The 27,958-nt window shown below is 36.2% G+C and overlaps 1 protein-coding gene across 4 annotated transcripts in view; it reads right to left on the minus strand.

Annotated features, from left to right (window-relative positions):
• CDH18 (cadherin 18) overlaps window positions 1–27,607 on the minus strand; it is a 180,713-nt gene extending 153,106 nt beyond the window's left edge. For 3 of the 4 annotated variants that reach the window (XM_074146449.1, XM_074146448.1, XM_074146447.1), the window contains exon 1: window positions 27,380–27,607. In XM_074146449.1, the coding sequence (XP_074002550.1) occupies window positions 27,380–27,607 (228 nt within the window). The remainder of the gene's footprint in view (window positions 1–27,379) is intronic. The other variant, XM_074146450.1, reaches the window with a different exon arrangement.
• Between the last annotated feature and the right edge of the window lie 351 nt (window positions 27,608–27,958).

Raw genomic sequence — 27,958 nt, forward strand, 5'->3', positions numbered from 1 at the left:
GATCTCGTAGACTCCTTGAAGGGCAAGTGTTATTATCTCTCAAAGAGGAGCAATCTGAGTTTCACAGATTTGAACTACCAAATTTACCCAGAAATAAGAAAACAATTCAGATTTTAAAAGCCCCAAACCAGACTCCAGTCTATCTATTTGTGACATCATTAGGCAATGTGGAACTCTGCAATTCCCAGAGAAAGTGGGAGGGGATGGATTTCCGAAGCCATTAAAAATTTTTTTCTGGAGGGCTATAAGATTTTAGAACATTTAGAAACTCTTCTTTTCCATGACATCAGAAAAACAGCATTAATAGGACGAAAAAGAAAAGGTAAATTAAAATATGGAAATTAGACTTTAAATTAATGCTTCATTGTTACATTCAGCCAAATAATTCTCAAGATCTAGGCCAGATTGCTGCTAGAGTTGTTTGTATAATAGCCAAAAGTCTGGTTTCAAAGGGTATAAACAAGCAATTAATGCGTGGGTCGATGTTATATTACTTCATAGCATTCTGCTCTGGCAATACATGACTCCTTTCTCCCCTTTGATGTTGTATGTAACTAAGCTGTGCAGAAAACTATTTCATGCTCTCTAGACAAATTTATAAAATTGAGTAGTCTTCAGTTTTCAGCATTTCTTCACAATCACTGTCACCAAAAACTCACTTTACAATCAATAAATCTGTAACTGTGGTAATAACTTAGATTTCTAGATCCACATAGAAGGACCACAAATTTTACTGAATTTAATCCAAATGCCTTGATGATGCACTGTTACTAAAAGAAGCCCTGGCCACATTATGTCACCATTGGAAGAAGAATGTTTTGTTTCAATTTGTGTTGTTACTAAATTACAATAAGGAGGTGTTATACCAGTATAAAGCACTTCTAAAAATCTTGCCTTTCCTATAAATGGGCACAAGCATACAATACAAGCGCTTCAGTTCACAGTACTGCTCTCTGGCACAGGCCTTGCAAACTTCTAATTTACTTAGATAGCTGAAGCACTGCTATGTTTGTAAATGCCTTACTGTTCAGCTACATAGTCACAGATGCATTAAACCTCAACGATGCAAAAAGTAGTCCTAGGTACCAATATCATAACTTGCATTATCTGGAAAAGTAAGCCCACTTTCATATGAAAGAATGTTTTCTTAGAACATTGAAAAGGCCAAGGTCAGTAAAATGGTAAGTGTGTATACTCTTTGAAAACACCAAGAGATGCAAGAGTTTGGGCCTTGGAACTTCACTGAAGCAGTGAAAAGCTATTCTTCACTGGAAAACACTGCACATTTGAGACAATGATAGAGTAAAAACATAGTTTCTGTTTACCTACACTATTTCTGCAGACACTCTTGACCTTCATTTCTGGTGCCTGCTCAGTAGAGCTACTCTCATTGCAGGTGGGGGCTTTTTTGGTTTTGTTTTTATGGGGTATTTATGTGCACAAAGAAAGAATCAAACTCTGCATTTCCTTTCCGTATGCAGTGCAGGAAAAAACAGGAACACATCCATTTTAACAGTGTCTTCCAAAAAGAAAATAGATATCTACCCTTACTGACCAGAAACACCAACCTAAGGATTATTTCAGATTTTTCTAAATGAGAAAGAACTATTAGTTCTCTAAAATCCTGATCAATTAATTCCACATTATGTGTTATCTCCATGTATATAGCTTCTTCTGCTATTAATGGGAGCAACAGAAATTGCTCACTGGAGCACAGAACTGTAAATGTAATAGTACTCAGACTCTTACAAAAAGTATGATTTATTTGTTTGTTTGCTTTTTTGTCTGACAGGGCTACAGCAAATGCTGTTCACTCTGTGAAAAATCTAAGGACAGCATATTCATTTTTAAGCTCTGGAAAAACAAGTCTGCAGTGTACCCATGTGATATTCCAAATTACTTCTTTTGCCTTTGCTCTTCTTAATAATATTGTGAAGATAAAAATAAATGGGTGATTTTCTGATGTAGCATTTGTGAGCCATGTAAAATCAACAAGAGAAAATTTTATGTTAGAGACTCAATTACTTACTCAATTACAGAGTTTGATTAGGAAAAATATATTATGTGAAAAAGTTCAAGGAGAGATAATTAATTTACCAGCTTCCTTTTATCCCATCCTCCCAAAAATCTTTCACACATTTTTGGTTTTGATGTCTTTGAAGCTAATTTGCTGAGAAATTTATAAGACTGTGGAAAGTAAACAGGTTAGCTACTGTCCAGTGGCTTCTATTTCAGGTGAGAAAGTTGTTTCATTCCGAAGAAACTGAGAAGAACGCACAACTACAAATTACCAAGAACTGCGGAGACCATTGTTTCAAAAGGATTTGTTCTCTGTATTTTTGTGAGCTCCTTATCAACTCATGTTAATGCACTCTTCCAGGTAAAACAAATGGATGTTTTCACTACTGGGTTTTTTTTTGGTCATTTTATTGTTAAGAGCTGTTTGTTTTATACTGTTGACATATTAGAAAGTGGTTTGACAATACTGAATATCAGACTATTGATTTATTGGGGTATTGATTCACTGCTTTACAGTACTTAACATATAAAGCCATGTTTTTGCTTTTGCAACTGGAATGCCATTTCATCTCTTTTATATTGCCTACAGCTTGTCTTCTTCTTGGGTGAAATTTAGATTTCTAAAAAAAATTGCTTCTGTATAGAGTTTCCATTACACATCTCACAAGTGATCACTTCTCTTCTGTATCTCCCTTAGAAAGTAATATGATTCTTTTCCTATCACAGACACTTTTCTTCCTATAATGTAGTACTCTTGCTGTTTGCAAAAAGCAAAAAGTACTACATGACACAGGAAAAGAGCCCCACATCATCATAAGGAAATTTTTCCACAAATTTCTTTAAAAGGTCACTAGCGCCACAAAATCCAGTGATAATGGAGAATGCCAACTCTACTACTTTTGACATCTTTGTTGGGTAAGTCAGAAGATCCATGTTGACAGCAGAAGCTTATCACTAGCCCCCTCCGCAGATTTAAGTCACGTAATGACTGCAATAAAAAAGTGACAAAGTGGTCACGACTATTGCAGTGATGACTATGCTTTTACAAGTAGAAATAAAGAAATGGGAACACATAAACCCCAGGGAATGGGTATGTAAACAATCGTCCTTAACGTTAGCATGCTTTTTAGGAACTGTTACAAAGTTTTCTGGATCTCCTGTGGATGCAAACTGGGCGATTTAAAAAATCTTTTTTTTGTGTATTTCCATACTTGACACATGGATTATCAAGAAATAGTATAGTTTCTGAGCTCAAGAATTTTTAATCAGGTAATTCTTACCAATAAGCACTTTTTTTTTTTTTTCAAAGGGGTAGTGTGCTAGTGCTGCTGTATTCTTCTAGAGTCATCATGACCCCTATCTGCCATAAACATCCACACTGCCACCTCTGCAAGGCTTTGACTGTAAGACACAGTAAACCCCTCATTATTTACATTTGGTCCAGTACAACTTCTGGACAAGTAAAACACAAGTTCTGAAAATGTTTACAAACCAATTTTATATCACAATTTGTGACTGACTAGCATTTTGAGTTAACAGCACTCCTATAGAGGCCTTGTGTAACGTGTAATCTTTTGCTACTTTTTCCACCTGACAATGTAATTGCAAGTCCTGCATGATATCTTTTCAGCACAGTACAGAGCACTTCCATCCTTTCACGGACAACAACCATTCTTCATTCTTCTGACAACACATATTCTAACAATGAGGAAAAGAAATTATGCTAGACTTTTGAAATAGCAACCAAAAAGACCAAGCCCTTCAAATATCCAGAAACCCACATTTACATTCTAAATATGCTTAATTATGGATTCCTGCATTGAATCCATAAAATGTCTGTTTCTAAAAGCAGCTCTGGTATATTTGGGTATAATGGGATATACAAGAAGAATCTATGTCCGTGAATCACGTATCCGCAGATGAAATTTTAATGTAAAATTGTCTAACACTTGATATTCTAATATTCTAAGCAATAATTTTTACACTAAGATTCTCCCATACATTAAAAAACATGGAAAGCGTGCTGAAGAATTTATCTTACGTATCTTTAGGTATGTGGGTATTTAAAAAATTAAATAAAACCTTCTCCTCAAAGTTCTAAATTTCTCACTGAAAAAAATATTTATGTTCTTTGCTGTCCATTGTAATGTCACATGTTTGACACTTGAACTTGTTGTAATTTGTCTGCAAGATAGACATATTCTGACCACGGAATTATCTTGAATTTATCAAGAAAAAGCTAGTTGAGAACTACTTTTTTCCAGTTACCCTTTGATGGTGTTTATCAGAAAGTATTTCAACAAAGCAACTCAGAGCCTCAAAAATTTACTGAAACTAACATATTCTGCATGTTACATTTAACATAAAATTTATGTTTCTCATTAAGGATTGTCCTATGTTCATCATCACCAAATTCCAATAGGGAACACTAATGTTCTCCTTCTGCACATGTAAAGAGTCCCAGACATGCTGTTCCACTCACTGCTATCACTTATTAAAATAAGTGATAAAAAAAGTCTGTTAAAATTTGACCTTTCTCCAGGACCAGCACTCCAAGCACATTAAATGCCATAAATAAACTATTCACACTTCGAGGCAATATTTTCCCCTCCTTCGTGTTTGTTATGTGTATGCTGACATATCAATACAAATGTCATTTATCATGAACATTTCAGTGATTTTTCTTCCCAGAGACTCTCTGACACCTTATTCTCCCTCAAAAAATGTTCAGGCAGAATAGGACTACTGGCTGCCAAGAAATGGTTAGGTGCAAATGGTGCTTTAAAAGGGTATATGTAAAATGATAGGGAATTATATAAATAATATAAAAATAGTTCATTTTAGGAAGTAATGAAATGACTATTAATATACCTGTTACTAGATATTCTTGCTAGCAGTACAAGGAGGTGTCAACACAGAGTACTTATAGTCTCCTTTGGATGTACAGTTCATTCATTAACATACTTACCACAACAGACTATCTTCTTCACATTTAAGGAGCCCAGGAGGAAGTGCCCATATGGTCTAGTGGAAGATGTAGGTTTCTGATTCTGATCTTCTAGTGTCTTTTTTTCTAACCTAATTTCACTAATACTAGGAAGTTCAAAAATATTTATTCTTTTTCAGGAAAAAATAAAAACATATAGCTTGGTACTTAAACACTAACTGAATACAAACTTTCACTCAGTCATCCTAAAGTGAGTAAATATTACTCGTATTACTAAAATACAATTTATTCCACATGAGGAATAATTTAGTAGGTTACTATGTTCGCTAGTGCAGTATAGCCCTAAGAGGAGAGATCATGGCAACAAAGCAGACTGCTAGTTAGGCAGAAGAAATAAAAATTTTATTTTGATAAGAGCTCAACTACTTTTTTTTTTTTCCCTCAAGTGATAATTTTTAGCATTATTCAATCAACTGGAAATATGTTCCTTCTGACCCTAACAATTTTGCACCATCAGAACTAAAAAAAAAAACCTGAGACAAATTTTGGAAATGTAGTATGTATAATGTTCACCAAAGGTGGGCACAAGGAAGCTCTGGAGAGAGACAGAAATGCCTCCCGCCTCCCACTCCTTCTGTTACTATAAATAAAATCTTTGTTCACGCACAAATCCACACCATGAAGAATTTCCTGTGTGCATGAGGAGCAAACCTACAGGGTAAGTATTCAGCATCACAACAAATGCTGAGAAAGAAAGTATCAAAGCTATTCCTCTGTAAATGTCAATGAGATACATTTTGTCCTTCATAAGAAGGATAAATTCCTGAATTGACCTAACTAATAGGAAAAAAAAGTAATAATCTACATTCTGAAGCACAGGCATTAATCATTTCCATTAGAGTTTGGTAATGTTACAGTCAGGAACTGAGAGCCCAGCTGATACATAAATATATAACTAAAAGGATTAAGGGCGCCTTTTGCAAATACAAACAGAAACAAACAGTGAAGAATGCCATCAGAAAGAACCTGCTTAAAACCCTGCAAAATAAATGGAAGAGTTGCAAAAGCTTCTGCATTTCCCTTCCCTAATCCACTCAAAGAGTGATCACTGCAAACCAGCCATACTGATCAAAGAGAAGGACACTCCAAGTCAAGGACTCATATAGAAAGAACCACCAAGAATTCACTGAGACTTCACTCCTGAGTGACCACTGAACACCAGTAGGGACCACCCAAGACCTTCCATGAAGCCCCTAACGGACTTAACGCACATGTGCCAGGGTGATGTGAATATTATAATGAGTTCTGGAAATTGTAATAACTACGCATATCCTGTGTGGATATAAGTCTCTGTGAATCTTGCATTCGGTGGACATGTTGGATGGAGAGATCCCCCATGTCCCCAGTGGCAAATAAAAAAATGTCTGCTTCTTAAGACTACATTGCTGTTAAGGAGTTAATTCCCGATTTCAGAAATCAGTAACACTAGCACTGAACCAGTTCTGTTTTATTTTAGAGTGACTTTTGATCTGGCTCACAACTACTTCCAAAAGAAGCCATATTAAAAATGTTGCAGATGTCTTTTGTCACTTGTTGTAATTTGTGGGAAATATGCTTCAAAATTAAAGCTTCTAACTTTCATTATTTGATGCCTGACTTTTCCTACAAATGCATAAAATTAGAAAGAGGGAAAAATGAGTGTATTTCCAATTTGTTTATTTTTATTTAGTCATCAAATGCTTGATTTTTTTTATTTTTTTTTTTTAAATTATGTTCTTACCCTTGCAAATTTCCTGTGGTCTAGATTCCATGAATCCTCATGCTTTACATAAGGGAGAACTATTTATTTCTTTGGAGTAGGTTCCAAATTGCTAGTTTTCTCTTTCACTGGCACTTTTCTTTCTTTTAAATCATGAAATGTAGAACATCAAGAAAATCCCACTGACGTCAGTGGACTTCGGAATAGGCCATTAATTGTTTCAGTAATAAACAGTAATTTCAAAGATGTTTGCTTTGATTTATAATGCACATATTACATATTTCATATATAAATAATGCACGACAAGATATAAATCTTAAAATAAACCTAGGTAACACCATATAGGGAGAAAACTGTAATTTCAGATCTCAGATTTTCAGAACTGAAGAGGAGGGCGAAATAAAGGTGGGGGTGTCAGGGAATAATCTCCTAGATCTGCAGTTAGGTAACCTGGAAAAGATCACTAAATTATTTCATCCTTTGATTATCTTTTCAAGAATATGGTTGTTTCACTGTCTCTGAAGTATTTGGCATTTCTGCAAACCAATCACGCTGACATTCAGTATGCAATGTTTTGCCATGTCAAAATAGCACTACTCAGACACCATTAAAGTAATGGCAAGCTATCCAGATATTTAAAAAATAGGTTCTCTCTCTTCAGACCCAGGACTATATTCAAACTGAATGTAAAAGGAACAAAAGGAGATAATGTGTCCTATTCTGAGGATGAAGGCCTATTAAGCTAACAACTGATAATCCTTCAGCTGCCAGCAACATCTGCAGACATCACATAGCTAAAATACTACTTAGGCACTAAGTAGTACAAGTATCCATAGTGTTAATTCCCACTAGGTCATGAATGGCAGGCTAAGATGGTTCTCTAAACATTAGATGGCTGTTATCTTATTAATTCCCTGCTCGGGCCCAGCTGTCTGCGTAAGCAAGTTCAGGGTGGGAGCAGTGACCTCTTACTGAGCTGCAGACTACCTCGCGGTACGGGAGATCAAAGGGAGAAGTTAGATGAGGTGCAGAGTTCAGACAGAGTTTTCAGAGTGGAATTGCCTTTTTGGTTTTTGTTTGTTTGTTTTCAGAAACTGCAGGTGCTTTGTTGTATTGAATCTTTACTCCAAAAATACAGAAGTTCCAGTCATCAGCTCAGGATACCACATCCCCATCTGATTAAACTCTCCCCTTAAGTCCTTCAGGTTATCTTGCATCCCTCTATTTTTCAAAAACAGCCATCATGCCTCTTCAATTTCTTTTGGTTTTCCCTCCTTTTTACCCTGTGTTCCCCTATGCATCCTAGCTTGTTACACGATAGTTGGGTGCAAAACTCTGCAGTGAACAGAGAGTTACAGAAACATACATGGCAAAAAAAAGTGTACATTTACAGCAATATATAGATACATATTAATTAATAATTATCAAAATTTAAGCACTTATTACTCCTGCATGATTAAACAGCATGTTTTGTAATAGAATAAAAACAAATACTGTTTACTTTTAGAAATAGGGTAGCCAATGTGGAAATTTCATTAAATAAATCAAAGCTAAGGAGCTCTCATACATATACAGCACACATGCAATCTTTATCAAGTTGAGGAAGTCTTAGAAATATAAATATTTTAGAATATTGAACTCCCGATTTCCCCTTTTCTTTTGAACAGAAAATTAAAACAATTTTCATAATTCTACATGTATTTCTAATATAAAGAAGAAAGCTTCCGGCAGTTAGCTCAAAGCACATGATATGGCTGTGATAACAGTTTTTCAGAGAGACACCAAGGACACAGGCATTCAGTAAAACATGAGTTTGCTTTTTATTTATTTCCTCTCTGGAAGTGGTGCTTTCAGTATCATGCTGTTATTCAGAAAATTAGCATTTGAAGGGAATATTCGCTTGTGAAATTCTCAAAATGCTCAAGGACAAGTGAAGCCTGGTGAAAGCAGAGCTTAATTTATGATAAAAATCCAGAAAATAGTTTCATAGCCCACAGTACATTGGGATTAGCACACCTAGTTACAGATTAATTCCATTTGTGTCTTACTGTAGTAATGTTATAGCTTTACACCTGTCTGTGTAATTTTACTTTTTTCATTATACAAAACTCTAATGCTATGTTTTGTGAGCTCTGTAATTTTTTTCTCCTCATTTAAAATAATTACTTTCCAAGTTTCATTTGGTTTTAAATGTGTCCTTGGGAAAAATGAAAGCCTGTGAAACAGAAACAAAAAAAACTATCTGACAATAAATCAGCAAATTTCTTTCTGGTGAATATGGATTTTTTATACCTACCCCTGCCCAACAGTAAGCATAGCTTACTGTATATGAATACATCCAACAAAAAAAAAATTCAGCTAGCTTTCAATTTCAGTTCCAGTATACTATCCAGAATACTATCCAGGTCCTCAAGGCAGAGCATCCTCCATCCCTCTTTTCAAAAAAAAAAAAAAAATTAACAGCCAGTTTAAACTATTTCAACATTATAAGCATTTTTGAAAGCAAAACAGGAAAAACATTAGTAAACAGCCCCAAATTAAACACATTAACACAGAGAATAAAGTAGCTCTACAGAAGATAATATTTTTTACTTTAGATCTGAATGTTATGTGAGAACCTGAACCTGACCTGTAAAAATATTCTTGATCTTTGACAAAATAGGAGAAAAAAAAAAAGTGAAATATAAAGAAAATATAACACTTTTTCTTGTTGTACATTTCTAATTAATTTAAGCATGAAAGGAAAAACTCTTCTCCTACTATACATTTTATTTTCCAGTCATATATTTAAATTTTGAGTTGAACTGGGAATCTTTTCTTCTCCCTCATCTAGAGGTTTATACACATTTCTGGTGCTCGCTTTCCCTCCTTATCAGGAAACTAAAATCAATATTAAAGGCCATAAATCAAGACACTCACAATCACCTAATCAACAAACATGATGGTTAATTAATTAATCAATTAATTAATTAAATTATATTTGTTGTACATCTCACATGCATGATTAATCCAGCTGCATAGCTTCTCAGTGTGTCCTCTGATAGTCAGCTCAGCTCTGGAGAATGGTCAACAACCATCTCTTTGAAACTCCCAGTGAAGGAATAGCAGATTCTTTCACCCATTACCTCCCCCAGGTCCTGCTGCCTCCACATAATAAAAATCTGTCAAACAAAAGTCAATTCCAAATTTAGCTTCTGCTAGTCAGCTGAATTTTAATAAAAACCATAAATCATTGCTGTAATGCTCAGGAACATTTCTGAGGTCAATCAGGGTTCTGTAAAATTCCTAGAAAGTAGAAATACTGATTATGATGAAGCCCAAAGCTTCTGTAGTTTAATTTCATTTTTCAGAACTACATCTAACATTCTCAGATTTCCAACTGCTTTGTTTTAATTTGAAAGGCAACAAGAAAAAAAAATAATCTAGGCAAATCTTAGTGATCTGCAGATATGAGAACTTCACAGGAATTGCAAAAAGTGTTCTGCATAGCCATCAAGTCACCCGTTTTATTCTCACAGGTGAGCATTTTAATTTGTTTCAAAATTCAGACACATCTCATGCAACTAATGTAAAAGCCTAAAAATATCCATATTCTTGTAAGGGGTACAGAACTGAAAAAGCTAATTCAAGTTAGAAGACTTTCAAAAATCAATAAAATATCCAAAGGGTGAGCAAACAAGTAATTTTATGCGTGAACTCTGGTTGATCTGAAATTAATCTGTACAGATACTGCATAGTGGCCACTTGAGTAAGTTCTTTCAATACTTGCACTTTCTCTTGCTACTATAAGCTGTGTTCTGTATTTCCCATGCACTTTTGTTCCATACATGATATTTTTCCAATGACTAACAGAAGAGAAACCAGGTTCTTCATGTATTATCTTATGATCACATGTGCTTCCCAAAACATCTTACTATACAAAGCTGATTCATGATCTCTCCTCTGGGAGATATATATATAACTTTATATAACTGGTTTATGTCAGAAACTCTTCAGAGGGTGCATGAAATAAACAGAAATTAGGACACAGACCCCAGCATACAATTATGTTGTATACAATTCTCTTGGATTCTCTACAGGCCATTTGTATCAGCTGAGAAGCTAGTCTGTGAAATCCAGATTATTGACACATTAGCATGGTTTACTGGAGTTGTTCAGAAACTCAGTATAACCACATAAAATTCTTTAATATGTTAATATGATATTAGATGTTATTAATTACCATATGAGATGCTACATCTACAGTCTAGTAGGCTGCAGATCTCCAACATTTTATGCTTATCTTCTGCTAAATCAGGACAGTAGAGGTACAGATTTATCTCTGCACAGTATCTGCACACAGAAGAAGAAAACAAGTAAATGTAGGTGCAGAGGCAGAGCCTTCATTTGCACTGCTGTTGCAGTGCCAAGAGCCAGGAAAACTGACTGCCACATCATGCGTACTTAGGGGGCATACAGAATCATAGAATTGTCTAAGTTGGAAGGGACCTTCAAGATCATCTAGTCCAATCATCAACCTAACTCTGACAAAAAACGTCATTAAACCATCTCACTAAGCACTATGTCTACCCGTCTTTTAAATACCTCCAAGGATGGTGCCTCAACCACTTCCCTCAGCAGCCTGTTCCAATGCTTAACAAGCCTTTCAGTGTAAAAATTTTTCCTAATATCCAATCTGACCCTCCCCTGGCACAACTTGAGGCCATTTCCTCTTGTCCTATTGCGTGTGACTTGGGAGAAGAGATCAACCCCCGCCTCTCTACAACCTCCTTTCAGGTAGTTGTAGAGAGCGATAAGGTCTCCCCTCAGCCTCCTTTTCTCTAGGCAGAACCACCCCAGCTCCCTCAGCCACTCCTCATAAGATTTATATGTTAGAGTAAGAGGTCTGGAAAGATGCAACTCAACTGAATCAAAATTGAGGAATAAACTTAGAAATTAATTTTTTTTTTTTGGTTGGTTGGTTGGGGTTTTTTTGTTTGTTTTTTAAATAAATGCTGGGATGGGAAGAACAGGCTTCTTCTTGTGTGATATTTGGGAACCCAGTTTACCCCCCAATGCCTCAGTTGAACTTTTCATAAAACTAACTTTCAGAAGCATGCTGTGAAGATGAATTAACTAGTATCTCTCAAGAATCTTGGGACCCCTGGAGGCGATACAAAACAAAATCATTCACATTTTTTCTATTTTGTTTCCCATTAGCAGTTCACGTAGCTATAATATATTAATGTAATAAGTAGTCTTGAAACATACATTATCTTCCCATTTAGTATGTTTCAGAATGAGAAAGGTTTGAAGAAAAGCGCATCGATCAGCTTTCATTCAGCTTCTAATGCCCACATACACACACTATTCAGTTCACACTTTAATATGATCTTTCATCAACCTCCACATGGAGCCGAGATAACATGAAGATTAAATAATCTTTCAACCTCCAAAGGATCCACGTGAGGTCAGAGCGCAAGGTGCTCTTTTAGAATCGCAGATACAGCACCACAAAGAAAGATTAGAAGTACCAAATACAATCAGAAGTTGCTGGAAACAGGGAACTGCAGTTGTAGAATGAAATTTCAACATGTGAAGGGAACCCAGCTGAATAATGAAGAGGAGAAAGCACTTCTGCTGAATCTCAACAAAAAGTTTGTCTCCGCTTCTTTAATAAAAACTATTGGTCTTCAGTGATTCACCAAGGGGAAAATGATACATAATAGATGAAAGACAGCATAGTTCAAGATAAAGGTTAATAGCTATATTAGTAATAAAGTGGCTACAACTAAAAACAATTACAGAATTTTAACATCTAGCAACACTTTTTTAAAATGAAGATACAGGAGGAAGAGAACTCTGGGTATTGCTGATTTGGGATTCCTACATGGAGGCTTCTCAGTGTGATCTTATTTTCCAGAAATGCCAAGTATCTACTCCCTGAAGTCAAAACTGGAAAGAAACAAATCAAACAAGCCAACAACATGATTCAGTTCCTAAACAGTGCACTAAATTGGAGCCACTGAGTATCACTAATCACTTGTAAGATGGAGGGGGTTTTTGGGTTGGTTTTTTTCCCCCATAAACTGTAGTTAATGTTATAAGCAATACTACTGTGCATATATTTCAGCTTTTACCTAGAATCTACATCCCAATTTTACATGGCCCTTATGTTTAATGATTTAAATAAAAACAAATCCTGAATGAGTCACTGTAAATTGCCAGTTTGCTTTAAGTATGAAAACTATTTATAATGAATGTATTCCTTGTGCTCTGGAAGAAACATGTCACAACGATTTTATACAATATTATACTGGTTTGACAAATGTAGAGAAAAAAAACAGAGAAACTACTTCCTCCAAATAAAATGTAAAACAAGATTTGCTCATGGTATTACAGACACAGAGGAAAGGTTATCTAAGTAGGGAGAACGGACTAGAAATTTTGAGTTCATCATTAATAGCTTCTGACATAACCAAGCTTGGCATACTATTTAATATGACAACAAATCCTTGTGATATAGGTGTGTGATGGGCAAGTGATTTTTGTTAACATTTATTGAGCTAAAGCTCAGCTACCTTTACTTACAGACATGCAGCTCTAACTTCTTGAATGCATAGGTTTTTCTGTCAATCTGTGGCTTGCTCTTACAGTCAGCATGCCATGGTTTTCACCTGGTGAGTTACCTCAATTCATTATTGAGACTAAGTAGGAACACTGATGTGGCATTAAACATCAAAGCATCCTATACTAAGCAGTTTTACTAATTTCATATGTGAAGAACTGCACTGTAGGAGGGAAGGAAATGAAAGTGAAAAATCATTCCTGATTTCACATTCCTAACACTACTCATGACTGTCTAGGTCACTATCCAACCCTCCTCATTTCATCTCTTTTCAGTCAGAAGACCCCTCCCCTACTAAGGTGTTCCTCATACTGCTTCCAAGAAAGTAAAGTCATCCCTTCCCATAAAAAAAACCTGTACTCAGAAAGACAACAGGTGTAAACATACACATTGTAATTCCATAATTGAAGTTGTTAATTGAAAATGTAGAGTTGCTCAAATAAAGGCAACTGTTTGAAGGTCAAGTTAGTCACTCATACAGGAATCGTTCTATACGTTAGATCAGCCTTGTAGCCCTTCTCAGAAACTTCTTTTGCAAGACTGAGGAAAAGCATAAGAACACGAGAAGCATGCTTTGCATTTGAGACACGTGCACTGTGGATTTATACAGCAACATATTCGGTGGTGGGTTTTTTTTCCCCCTTCCTAATGATTTCTAATATTCAGTTTGTTTATTGGATTGTTTCTAAGCACTTAGCTGATGGAGGTTTATCTTAGAGCTAATATAACCTTACAGTTTTGCTAATGAGTGGTAACTGTCAACTCAGTTAAAACTGCTCAACTCAGCTGCTGCTCATGTGCCCCATTCTGCATCTATCTCTATTGAATTTCCCTCAGTCTTGAAAGATTCTTCTGCTGATCTTTCATATTTACAGTTGATCTTTCCTATTTTTTCTTCTGAATAGCTTCATATAATTAATGAAATTTGAAACCTGGCTATTAATCCTGCTTTCCACAAATAGTTTTAAAAGCTAAGCGGCGTTGACTTTCCCTACGCGCCAGCTTTGGGGATTTTTTTGAGGTTGTTTTTTTTTTTGGTTTATTTCTTTGTTACATTGATATTACTGAACACTTTCATCCTCAGATACCAAAGTAGTTTTAGATAAGTATTAATATAACAAAGTTATTGGGTTCGGTATTTCTTCTTGGATTACTACACCATGTATATGCGATTAATTACTGTTCATTTGTTGCTTTTTTCCATAGCCTTTTCTACAGTGCCTCAGTTTGAGACTCTTCCTTCGACACATTCTTCAGAAAATGACTCTGCCATGCTCCCCAAGGTCTCCCATGGTAAAGAGATTTTTTAAAAATTCTTTTAGGTTTTCTGCAAAAGCCTTGTTTTGCTCTCTTTACACCTTTTATACCTCAACTGTCTTTTGGCACAGAAGTCTCTGGTAGGCTTCCTCATCCTGATATTTATAAAGAAGAATTACTTTATTTTATCTTTATTGCAAGTTTTTCCTCAAACTTTCCCTGATGGGTTACTGTGCTTTACAATAACCATGCAAGATTTCTCAGTACTCTCTATTTCTCTCATTTGGAAATAATCACACTTTTCAAAAGACTGCCTTTATTTGCCCTCTCTACCATGCCACTTAGACATTCCAACTTCCTTTAGCCCTTCGTGTCTTTCTGCGGGTGCTTTGCCTTTGCTCTAAGCATTACTTAAAATCAAGTTTAGGTTTAGGTCTTCTTTTGGAGATTTGATGACTAGATAATTTATGAAGCAGTCTTTTATTATGGCTAGAGCCTTTTGATAATAGGGCTCAACCTCAATGTAAAATTTATTCTGCCTTCTAGGGAGTAAGTGAAATCCTCCATTACTGCTGCATTTTTCCTATCCTACAAGCTATCTAAACACCCTCAACACATCATCAGCAACTTAGTTTTTCCAGTCAGCAGGGAAATTACAATGTTCTTGTTACATCTGAAGCATCCATATAGGTGCTCTTTAATTTGTTGAAATGATTATATTGTCATGATTTGACTCAAGGTTCTCAGATAGGAAGTATTCATGTATCAGTAGTGTGCAAACATTGCTTCTGTAACAGTTCATCAGGTCCATAATTATACCTCTTTAAGATATTATTGATTTTTACAGTAAAACTCTGTAAATAATATTAAGTAGTAAAATAAATATAGCAATACACACATATTAAAAACTTACTGAAAATTAAAAATGGACTATGTCTTCCAAAAAAGATTATATTTATATTAATTAAAAACATTTCTATCTGTTTTGTAAACATATACAGATACCTCTTCCTAAAAAGGCTTTCCTAATTTAAAGGAAGGGTTCTGTTTGTGAATATCACCTCTTTTATCATCAACACAGTATCACAAGTATGGCTCAAGTAGGTCCTTTGACAAGAATGAAAAGATCTCTTCAGTAGAACTGTAGTTATTGCTATGTCTTTTACATGAGACTTTAAAAAGCTGTATTATTTATATTGATACATTAAGTATCAAGTATGCTTGATATGGATCTGGATATCAATATTATCACTGGAAGATAAGAAAACAAACAAATACACTTTAGCAACCTTATGCATATCTGACAACAAAACAGACGAGAACATACCAATACCCCATACCACACAAATTAATTATACACTAAACCCAAAGTAAATCCCAAGTGTAAATTATGAATACAAACTAATATCCCTGATTATTGGGATTTTCATTTGTTTGTACCTTAATGGAAAATTTCAAACTATTTTAAGAGGAAAAATGAAGTTTTGATATGAATATTCAATATATAGAACAACTACACTACTACTCTTGAGTAACAGACTTAGAACCTAAGTTCTTCTGGTGACTTTATTCCCCAAGTCTTTTAATAATACCTTTCTGCTGAGAGACAACTTTGCAACTATCCTATCTTGAACAGCTCCATATAGACAACCCAACTTTCTGAAAATCTCATCTAAATTCTGGAGGGAATAGACTTTTTAGCAAATGGACCCAAGATCAGAGGAATACAAAAACAACTTCAAAGATATTCTGTTCTAGCCCCAGACATACAGATTTACCTCTGCTCAAGTTTTTTGGCTCTAATTCATTGAGCATAATCTGAATGCAGATATCACCTCCACACTTTCTTTCCTAACAAAGGTGTTTGTGTTCTTCTCATTGTTATTTAAAATATGTTGTTCAAGCTGCAGCTGATAAACTTGTGGGAATAACTATTTAAATCAAAACTAACTGCTTATCAAGAACCAACCAGAGCTTATCCTGATAAACAGAAAAAAAGGTATGAAGAAAACCTGAAATATTGCTTTCATGTTTTTATGGGTTGGTGTTTTCCGCTACAGTTAGAAAAAAAACCCTACGTATTTTAGAAATGAAATATTTCCAGAGGCAATTAATCTGAACGTCCACCACTGTGACTTTAGTTTCATAGACTAGCTATGCATTATATGATTAGAAACAATGGAGAAGCTTTAAAGTCAAAGCTTAGATCTCCTACTTGTCTTATTGTCTGACAAATTTTATTGTCATTAAAAAACGTGTATTTGTGTTCTAGAATTGATAAAATTTGAGCATTAGACATAATTCTGATACAACAACTGAAAGATGACATGTAGGCAAAGTATCTACTAAGACAAAGCATCTAATAAGGCAAAGCAGCAATTGATGAGAAGGCAATACATTCAAAATCCACCAATATGAGTCATTACTTTTAGTGCGATAAAAAATATGCCACAAAAATAACCCTTTGCAAACTCCACTAAGAGCCTAAGGATACTACAGGCTCCTACTTGCCTTTTTTTCAGCCCTTTTGAGATGAATTAATAAGTTGCTAGACCTGAAATCCCTACTCTTTTACAGCCATCTACTCCTTAGAAAAAGATATTTTCCTGTTAAAGCATATTCTGCATGGTTTCCTTGTCACACCCTTCTAGATGAAAAAAAAAGGAGAAAATACCTAACTGTGGTGATGTACCTTCTATTTGCCAAATTGTCATTTTTGGCTTCCTGCACTTTTTTTAATCTTTGTAGCTTGATACACAGTAAATAGGATTATTTAATCTAGAGTTTCATTTAGCAAGTGTTCCTGTCATTGCATAAATAAGCTAAGTAAAAGTCCAGCTAACCTTTCCTTTCATAAATACATCTCAAATGAGCTGATAAAATATACTGAATAGCCAAACAATGCAGCAGCATCTTTAAAAAGACAACAAGGCAAAGGGGCATGAAAAGTTACACAGGCAACTGAACACAACTGGTACAAATTAGTACCTCCCTTAAAATAAATTTGAGAAGGTACTTGAGAACTAATTGACATGCTAAATCATGCTGGAACTTGTCAAGGTATCTTTACCTTCATCAGCTATTGATTTAAGATCAAGTGGTAAATATCTTTAAATTTGAAGTTACCAAATTCAAGATTAATATAAAAGGACGTAAAGTTATCTTTATTTCCTCGTTGCTACGTTTTATAGATGTAATTGGCCCATCACTTCTTTCGTGGTTTGTTGGTTTTTTTTAATACAGAAACTAAGTATTTTTGTCATTTTACATAATTTTGATATAACGATTGACAGAAGTTATGCATAGAAGTTATGGCATAAGATAGAGGTGCAATTGCAGAGCAGTACAATTGTACCACACCAACTACGTGGTGGGTTGACCTCGGCTGGCTGCTAGAGGCTCACCCAGCTGCCCCCTCACTCCTCCTCAACAGGACAGGAGAGAAAATAAGACGAAAAAAAGTTTGTGGGTCGAGATAAAGAAAGGGAGATCACCTATCAGTTACCATCATGGCCAACACAGGCTCAACTTCGGGAAAACTAATTTAACTTACTGTCATTTAAAATATGTTTGGATCCTGAGATACAAAGGAAAAAAAAAAAAAAAATAGAACACCTTCTACTCACCCCTCCCTCCTTCTCCCCAGGCTCACCTTCATTCCCAACGCGACCTCTTCCTCCTCCTCCCAAGCGGCGCAGGGGCATGGGTGGCTTCGGTCAGTCCACACCAGCTCCTCTCTGCCGCTCCTTCCTCCTTCACACTTTGCCCTGCTCCGGCCCGGGGTTTTCCCGGGAGCTGCCGGGGTCTCTCCCGGGGCCGCAGGGACATCTCTGCTCCTCCTCCTCCCGCTCTCCCCTCGGGGCTGGCAGGGCTGTTTCTCACCCGGTTTCCCTCAGCCCCGGCTGCCGGGCAGCGTTTTGCCCTTTCTGACGCAGTTTTTCCCCGCGGCGCCCGCCCGTGGCTGAGGGGCTCAGCTGTGCCCTGCGGTGGGGCCGTTGGAGCCGGCGGGAACCGGCTGTGTCCGGCACGGGGCAGCCCCGGCCCCTCGCCACAGGGGCCGCCCGGCAGCGCCCGCCGCTGCTGCCGGCACTGGGGCACACGTACCCCGATGGAATTATCTTCCTGCTGCACACAACGTGATTCATAGTAGGGATATGAGGACGTATTACAATACTCAGTCAAATTCCATTTAAGACTACATAAGCCGTTGGTACTGAAAGGAGCCCCTCAGTGAGAGAAGCTGCCCTCACTTCAAAACAGCTCCATGAAAGGGCCACAACTTGGTATATTTTGCAAAGGTCACTATGACAGCCAGGAAAAGTACTAATAAACTGATAAAATGTCTGGCTTCCAAAAACCTCATGGCAGTCACTCAGCTGGGGGAATTAATAAATTAATTCTGAATTTGACACCAAACTACATTTCTCTACAGAAACATGAACTGTGTTAGAAGCAATGCCCACGCAATCAAGCCTCCACTATATACACGTGTGTCTGTGCACACATCCCCACATTGGTGCCCCTGGGGCCTGTGGCTTTTGGAGCCTTGGACAAGGCCAGCCAAATCTGACAGAACCTTGAGGATCACAGGGGACCACCATTACCTATAAGCGATGTGGAAAAAAAAAAAAAAGGCTGGATGAAGGAGAGAAATCTATTATAATCTAACCTCATCGTAAGAGTTCCGACTGAAGGAAACAGCACATTACTACAGACCAGAAAATCTGCAAAGGAAACCAAACAACAGCAGGGGAAGCTTTCACTGAAGTTCACCAGTGACCGCACCGCACGTAGCTGTGGTTTTGAGTAGTCATGGTACTTCCCGCTTTCAGGCATTACTCATTTGGACTTTAATGAAAAAGTACTAGATACTTTACATAGTACACATCGCAAATAAACCTAAATATTGCACAGAAGCACAATTTACCTATGTAGTATTCACATCAGACGCAAACTCAATTACTTCATCTTCTAACCCTCCTTTGACTGCATGTAAAATTGTTACCTCATTTTAAAAGCAAAAGGGGTCTGCCAAAATAAGATACGCTGCAGCTGTAATGGATTAATTTCTTCATAAAGTGAATTTAAACTCATACTGTCCCACACCTATATCCCTCTATGATTTCTGACATGCACAAATTCCGTGTGTGCCACAATATTGACTGTCCGCACCACAAGTATTTTCTAATTTTTGACATTTCAAAAACCTAATGTGAAAAAAGCACTCAGTAATCTGTAAAAATTCTTGGAATGTTACAGAATGTCAAGACGGTAATTAACATCACTGAGGCTCTGTATCAGGAAACAGTATTATTAGAGATAAAGATTAGCATGGTCATTTTACATAGACATGAGAAATCAATAAGATTCTCTCAGTTCTCTTCCCATGTAAATTTCCAGTCATTTAATTAACAGAAAAGCGTAGAAATTTAAAAACTAAGCATTGTATTTCTCAACACTAAACTAGGTGATTTTAATTTTCCCAATGGCATACCTTTTCTTATTGTCTTCACTGACCTTCTAGCCAAAAAAATCCTGTTTGTTATGCAAAAGTGTAGTTTGCAGTTGGTCAATAACAAAAAAACTACTAACATACAAAGAAGCACCCACCCTAAAGACAACAGACAGCTTCAGCAATGTCCAGCTTCTGTCCTAGTTTTTAAAGGCAATACCATTTAGTAAATTAAAAATTTAAATAGCTTAGGCAGGAACGAGGCTGGCTTTCCCCATAAAAAAAATTAGTGCTAGAACACTTAAGTGAAAAATGGCAGTTCCACCTAAAGACATTGATTTCATCAATACAGTTGTTCAGTGTAAAGAACATATAAAAGCCACAGAACTTCAGCTGCTGGTATGTCAAAATCAGGAAAGGGTAAGAAGTAAAAAAAAAAAAACAAAACAAAACAAAACAAAACAAAAAGGGTCAATTTTTATACAGACTTTTTCAGTCCACTAGAATCTTGGGGAAGATTAGATCACCTTGACAAAATTTTTTTGGACCATTAATTGAAATAATTGAAATAATTGAAATAATGGTCTCCACATAGCAAACTGATGTTTTGCAATATAGAACTGACAGATTGTATAAACCTTCCTCACAAAAATAGTTATTACTTTGACATATTAGATTCAATGTTGCTGTTTTGACATAAAAGACCCAAGTTTCTTCCTGGTGCAATTCCACATTGAATTAAACGAAGTTAAACCAGGTAAACACTTTATCCGATGTCTTTGGACCAGGACTGAATTTCAATGTGTTCATACTTTTCTGTTTGTTTGGTTGGTCTGTCAAGTCAAAAAGCCCTTGTCAGTCTGTATATAGCCATTTTCTGTCAAAGGACTGCAAGACAAGTACTGTGCTTCAGGAAACCTCAGGTATGACTGAGCATGCTGGAACAGAGTCAGACTGATCAGGTTGATGAAAGCACTCTCTTCCCTCGAGTTTGATTTCCCCCCAAATAACCTTTGGATGTTTAGAGATTCCACTTTAAAAATAATAAATAAAACCTGAAGGTCTACAGTGTTCGATGACTTGTAGAATTTGAGTAGTGTGCTCTCAAGCTCTCAAAAAGAAACCAAATAATAGCTGTTGAATAGGTAGGGTTACTATCAGCACGAAGGCAGCAAAGGGGGCTGGCTGTGCCAACAGAACTCAAAAAAGCCCCACAAACACACATGTGCACATTTTTATTTTGAAAGCTTTTTGGTTTGGCAACAGTCTTGAATTAGCTTTTTGTAAAGATAAACTGGAAAATGAGATGGCTAACATGATATAGGACTATATAATGTTGCGCAATACTGACCTCAGATTTGATGATAGCAGTTAAGATGGAGAGTGCACATTTCCTCTGTTTCTTGGTAAGGCTTGGTAAGGTTGCCCTGAGCAACAGTGGGAGACAGATAGGAGAATAAAGAAATAGGTACTATCCTATATGATCAGTGTCGGCTTTCCATCAACTTCAATGGCACTGAATCAAAATGTTATTTAGCAACAGTAAGGGAGACAAGAATTAGGACCTGAGTAATCAGAAAGCAGAAAAGCATAAAGAACAAAATAGATAAAAAAGTACTGTAAAATCTGAGGTTAGTGACCTAATGCAATGAAAATGTTGTTACAGGGAAGAGGACGATTTTGAGTAATCAGAGAGCAGAAAACCATAAAGACGAAGTAAATAGAAAGTACTGTAAAATCTGAGGTTAGTGACCTATGGAGAAACTGTAACAGGAAAGATGTTTTCAATTAAAAGGCATCTATTAAAAATCCAAACCTCTGCTTTTCCAGTGCAAGCATCTATAATCTCAGTACTTCACAGATTTGCTGAGAGGTCCTTTGGAAGAAGCTGGAGATATCTCAGTCTTAAACTGAATTAAAAATTGTGAAGCTAAAATCTTTGCTCAAATATTAAGTGTATTCATTCAATGTTGGTCTTCCCCCTTTCTCAAAGCCCTGGAAGTATTAAAAATTTAATCTCTTTCACACTAGACACATGAAATATGTGATTTTAAAGCTTGCTGAGCCAAAATCCCTCCCTTCTTTTTACTGTATTTTCTACACAGGTCTATTCTAGTATAAAATTTTAAAGAAGCAACCAAAGTCTATAAAAGAACAGGAAAATCTGTACTTGCATAGTTAGGTATTTATTGCTAGCACGTTTTCGCTAGCTATAGAGGAAAATTAATTTATCCAAATAATTTTTTTTGTGAAATTGGCAACCTAAAAGGTAGAAAATGAGATGCATGATATTCTAGATGCTGATTATGCCATCTGCACACCTTGAAAATGGCTAACAAGCCATGTGCAAAATCTTTAGACTATAACATCTAAACTTTCCTTTTCATTTTCTTTATTATAAAAGAAAAGCACTTTTATCAGAATAAATTTTGGAACTTTTTGTGTATGCTTGTCCTGAAACATCTGATATGCTTTATTTTATGTTAACCTCTAACATTGAATAAAAGCATTTTAATTGCAAAACTCTACTTTTGTTTCTTCCTTAGGACTTATGCAGAAGCATGCGTATTTTCCCCTTACTGTCATCAAATCTGAGATGTGAAATTGTCTTGATATGATCAGGAAAGATTAGAATCACTCTCCTGTATGAGAACTAATTTATTGCAATGACATGTCACTCTATTACCTTGAAAAAGAATTTTAAATGACAAGTCTGTTACGCTGTATTTCTGTTTTCAAGAGTGAAATTAATTAATAGAATTACTACCTTGAAAATCCAATGTAACACCTTGGATTTCTTTCCTAATCTAACTTCCAGTATAATAATTTCAGGACTTTTAAAGTTGTTACATTCCTCTTCTGTTCCCTGTATTCACACCCATTTCCAACTGTTCCATACTTCCTTACCTCACCTATCAACACAAATCTGAAAGTGTTTTTGAATTACAGGGAAAAGTGTAAGAATTAGGTAAAACATCATTTCCGTTACCCCCAAATTTGGAAAGAAAAATGCAGTTGAAAAACAAGATAGAGCTGACTACCTGAAAAGCCATTCTTATTTACCTTTCAGAGGACATCTGAAGTGAATTAAGAGGTATACGTTCGGTATTTCAGAGGCCCAAAGGATGCACAGAGAAATCAAGTGTCAGTCTTGTTCATTATATTCCTCTGCTATTCCCTCTAATAGCATGACTCTCTCAGAATCAAAACAACACTGATCTTCCCTTTACCACTGCACATTTACTTCTCTTTCCAAAGTAAAAAGGACGGTGAAAGTGTACTTATGAAATGCTTCCAGTGCAACCTACTTTTAAGAAATATCAGAAAGAGCAGCCCTTCTGGAGGCAAAGAGGTGTGAAGGTTCAAAATGAGAACATTATGGACTGAAACATTTACTCCGTTCCTCTTCTTTCCTTAAATTCTTTGTTATTTTTATTCTTATTTTCCATATCCTGGCACATGAATTATCTAACCTGGAAGCATACAGAAAATGTGAGAGAAGTGCAAACTATATCAGCCGTGACAACTGAGAAATGTTAAAGCTTGCAGCCCTATAGCACAAGGTTTTCTAGATTTCCTCAGGAGAATCTTCATTCCTCTGATCTGGTGCAGTCAGTACCCGACTCCTCACCAGGTCACAGTGCATTCACCACCCCTGCCCCTTTCAGTGCTCAGAGCTATGTATTCATTAGAATAGTTTTCATCAGAGAGATGCAAAAGACAAGAAGTCTCATGCAGCTGAAAGCTCAGTTCTGTGGATTCAAGTTGCAAGTTTTTTGAGACAAGGATATTTGTTCCCACTTAATCAAATTTCCACAGTTACTCCATTGCAGATGCACACACATACTTCACCAAAGATGTCTGTCAGAAGTAACATTGTTAGATACTGTGGGTCATTGGGAAGTTTTCAAGAAACCCTCCCCAAATAATTCACTGTTTTAGAAAAAAGAAGTCACTGTGGTTTTAAATTCTTTAAAGGTACCTTTTTTAATACAAAACTATTTTTGGAACTGTTTGTTTGGCAAAACATATCCTGAAACATTGAAGACTTACCCCAAGTGCAACAGCAGAGAACCAGTTCAATAACACCAGAACTACGGGAAATACTTAACATCTACAAAAGGATCACTTCCCATTTCTACCACAATCTAATTTTTCCAGGACCTGTGTTTTGACACGTTCCTATAAAAAACACTTCTGAGTATGGCTAATACAGATTAATTTTATACAGATTCCTAGTCTCCAAATATTATTTATTTTATCTAAAAAAAAAGTCAACTGAGGAACGGGGATATGCTTGATATTAAAATATAATGATGACTTGTTGTCCTAACATTTGCTGTATAACAGATGATGGCAGTAAATTAATCCATCCTCTTGACAGTCATTTCATGATAAGAATGAGAAACCTTACCATTTTCATTGCAGGCCTACCAAATTCTTGTCCTCAGTGTGCATTTCCATGACAATGACCGTAATCATTATAACAGCATTGTACATAATGACTCTGCTTTCTGTGATGTTACTCCCAAATTGGGTGTGAAAAATGTGAAAGGACAGATCTCAAATGGTAAAACTCTCACCAGTGAAGCAGGGCAGTCTACAGAATTAATAACTGACGGAATTGATAACGCGCTGCCACTGAACAGAAGCCTGGAATTAAAGGGCACCGCTCACATAGCCTTCTTTCATAAACTGAGGGGCTTTGCATGAAAACCTCTTGTCAAATTAAAGACACGTAGAATGAGACCTTCATGAAGTTTGTACAATTAAATGCAACATCAGTAAAACATCTATTTTTCAAAATTAAAAGGAACTCATGCACACTACTGAAATTGTACTAATTACTAGTATTGTGTCAGTCTCAGCCAGGCTTTCCTTTTTTCTGAATTAAAAATATATGCCCGAGTTGATCTTTGCAGTAAATCAGGTTGTCAGAACCATCACAACAAATGGAAAACAGAGTACAGACGCTTCTAAGTCCCACAACGCTTCTGCAAAGATGAGCTTACTAATGCTGTGAAGTACTCAGAGCAGAAAATGATGAACATCACAGGGAATTCTTTGAGGAACAGGGGAGAAAAACTGCTAAGTACAGAGGAAGGAATGTCCTCAGACAAGGCATGTAGTCGCATTCTGACCACGAAGGATTAAAAGAAATCTTATTCATTGATGTCTATAAATGTAGCATTAATAGAGTGGTCAGAGGATGAAAGAAAATATATAATGCTATCACAGGAATATAAAACTGAAAGGGACCTTTAACTCACTGAATCCAGGCCTCTGTTCTTGCATGCATTCATGTCTATAAATGCTTTCATAAAGACAAGCACGTTTTACTTTGAAACCTCTTCAGATTTTTGTTTCCACTCTTCCTATTAGTGGACTCTTTCAGAACCTCACTTATTTTCTTATTTCCATTCTAAATTAACTCTTGGTCACCAAAACCAAGTTTTTTCCATTAAAAGCTGAATCAACTTGAATAGCTCTTCTATTTCTCGTGGTTTCTTCTGAAGTGTATTTATAGAATAATATATGCTTTTCACTGTTATTTGCGGGAGTAATTAAAGATATTTTATTGTCCACTACCGCCTCAACCATGGTTTTTAATTTTCTTTGTATAGCTTCATATATAAATTATTTTTTCTTGGCCAAAAGTAATAACAGCAGTAAACAGGTTAACATTATTTTTCACAATGGCTTCAATACCACTTTGTCTCTGTTTTGATTATCTCAGCTGTTGCAGCTTAGTATTATATTTATGTTAAGGTATGACAGAAGCAATAATTGATCTGGCGACCAGATCTTTCTCTTCCTGTCACCTGCACCTAACAAACCAATAGCATATAACAGAAATTCATGATCTTGTTCTGTCAGAGCCTTACCACATTGTGGACCTGAGGTTTACTGTCCGTATCCAAATCTTATGTAATCTATCTAGCTCTTTTCAGATAATGTTTTGATTCTCCTGCATAGCTTTGCATCAGCAACGTGTTTGTAAAGTGTTTCTTCTATTCCATAATTATTCATGAAATAATTAATCAGTCTAAGATGGGTCTGGAAGCTTATCTCCTCATTCCCTTGCCCATTTTAAAAGCTTCCCTTTCAATGCAACCCACTATCTCCATTTAGAAAGGTCGTTCTCCAGTTTATATTTTATTGTGCAAATCTCAACAATTTTTAGTATACTGAAACACTTGGTATTTTACTAAGTTTGGCATAACCAAATAATTTCTTTTTATTCTTTGTTTTACCAGTATCTTCAATACAGATGTTTCACTTGCTATTTTTTACTTCAGGTAATGCTGTTCTAATTTAAAAGTCCTTGCTACAATACATCTGTGATTTCAGAAGCTACTGGTTTCTGTGGATATTTTTCATGCTCTAAGGTATAATTCTCAGGCTTCCCAACTTGAAGGCAAACTAAAATGAAATAATGCCTTTTCCATGCCCTCATCCCCATTAACCATCTTTCTTCATGCCTCATATTCAATGTCTTTCCCCATTTTCATTAAGGAAATCAAGATTCATCTAGATTATGTAATAAAAAATTCTACCGTAATGCTGACAGACAGTATTCAGAGTGAGAAAAGCTCCATCTGTCATATATCTTGCAATAAAGCTAAATATATAGTTTTGTGTTCTTTTAAAGCAAATTTAAAATGCAAGTTATACAGACATTATGCATGATAAATCAGACTTCACTTGGCCATCCGAGGGCTGCATCAGCATGAACTTTATGCCTGAAGCTCACTATATATGTCAAAACATAAATGCAGCGGTGGTTGTTCTCACAGGCTTCTGAGGAACTGTAACAAGTAACACGCTTCCTGCCGCTTTTTATGAAGAAAGTCACAAAGGATTTCCCTTTGGAGGAGTCCTTTTCCACCCTACCCTCAGAGTGGAATGAATACCCTAGGGAGCCTAAACTGGAAGCAGAACTGAATATTATTCTGAAATAGTCTGGAAAAGTCTTTAGCAGTGAAATATTTAAGCCCTATGCATTTGGGGTTCTAGAATCTAATGTAAAAGGATTGGTTGCACTTACTCAGTGTTTAGCTGAGATCAGAAGAAATGCTGTTTTATCATATTTTAATATCTGCGTCTTATTTACTTTTATATATTTTTTTTCTTTATAATAAACACAGAAAGTGTTTATTAGAACAACATTAAAAACAACTGTCAAGTTCAGTGTGCATGTATGTAGCAATCCAAGAGGTTTCCTCCTTTAAAAAAGGAGGTGCCATCTAAGGAGATACCTGGTTTTCCTCTACCCATACCACATTTCAGGGGATGGGAAAAACAAAAACAAAACCAAAAAGAAGACAATGGCCTTACCTTTCCTACATACTGAGGATCTGGTCCCATGTGTTCTTCTAAAACAAAGAACTGATTCCACACCCATCCACGCTTGGGACGATGATGCACTTCTGTTTCGCCTTCTATGTGTTTGGTTTGATTTCTAGTCACCTTGATGGAGCCATGGTGAGCAGCTCCATAACACCTCTGCACAAAACAGAGACAAACTAGGACTGGGCAGATACAAGATGTACTTGTAATTCTCATTGTAGGATAAGCTTCCTGTTCAAGGTTTTCTTTCTCTTGTCTTTTTCAGCTGTAATCCTTTAATAAGTTCCCGAAGGTGAAGCCTGGTTCAGAAATACAGTCCAAAATGGGTTTTTCTGCTTGTTCATGGTTTAGCTGCCCATTTGGGAAAGCTCAAATTATATTTACATCATGAAAAGCTGACTGGAAAAATTGATATTTCTTCTGAGATCTTCACAATAGAGTTCCACAGCCGACCGTTTTCTATCTAATAGGGAAAGAAAAGAAAGCCACTTACTCATCACTAAACCCAGCAATTTTCAGGTTTCTGACCTTAGATTACACTCACAGCTGTACTAACCAGTCTCTCAA

Source organism: Numenius arquata, chromosome 4, assembly GCF_964106895.1.
Source record: "Numenius arquata chromosome 4, bNumArq3.hap1.1, whole genome shotgun sequence".
In the NCBI taxonomy this organism is placed as follows: Eukaryota; Metazoa; Chordata; class Aves; order Charadriiformes; family Scolopacidae; genus Numenius; species Numenius arquata.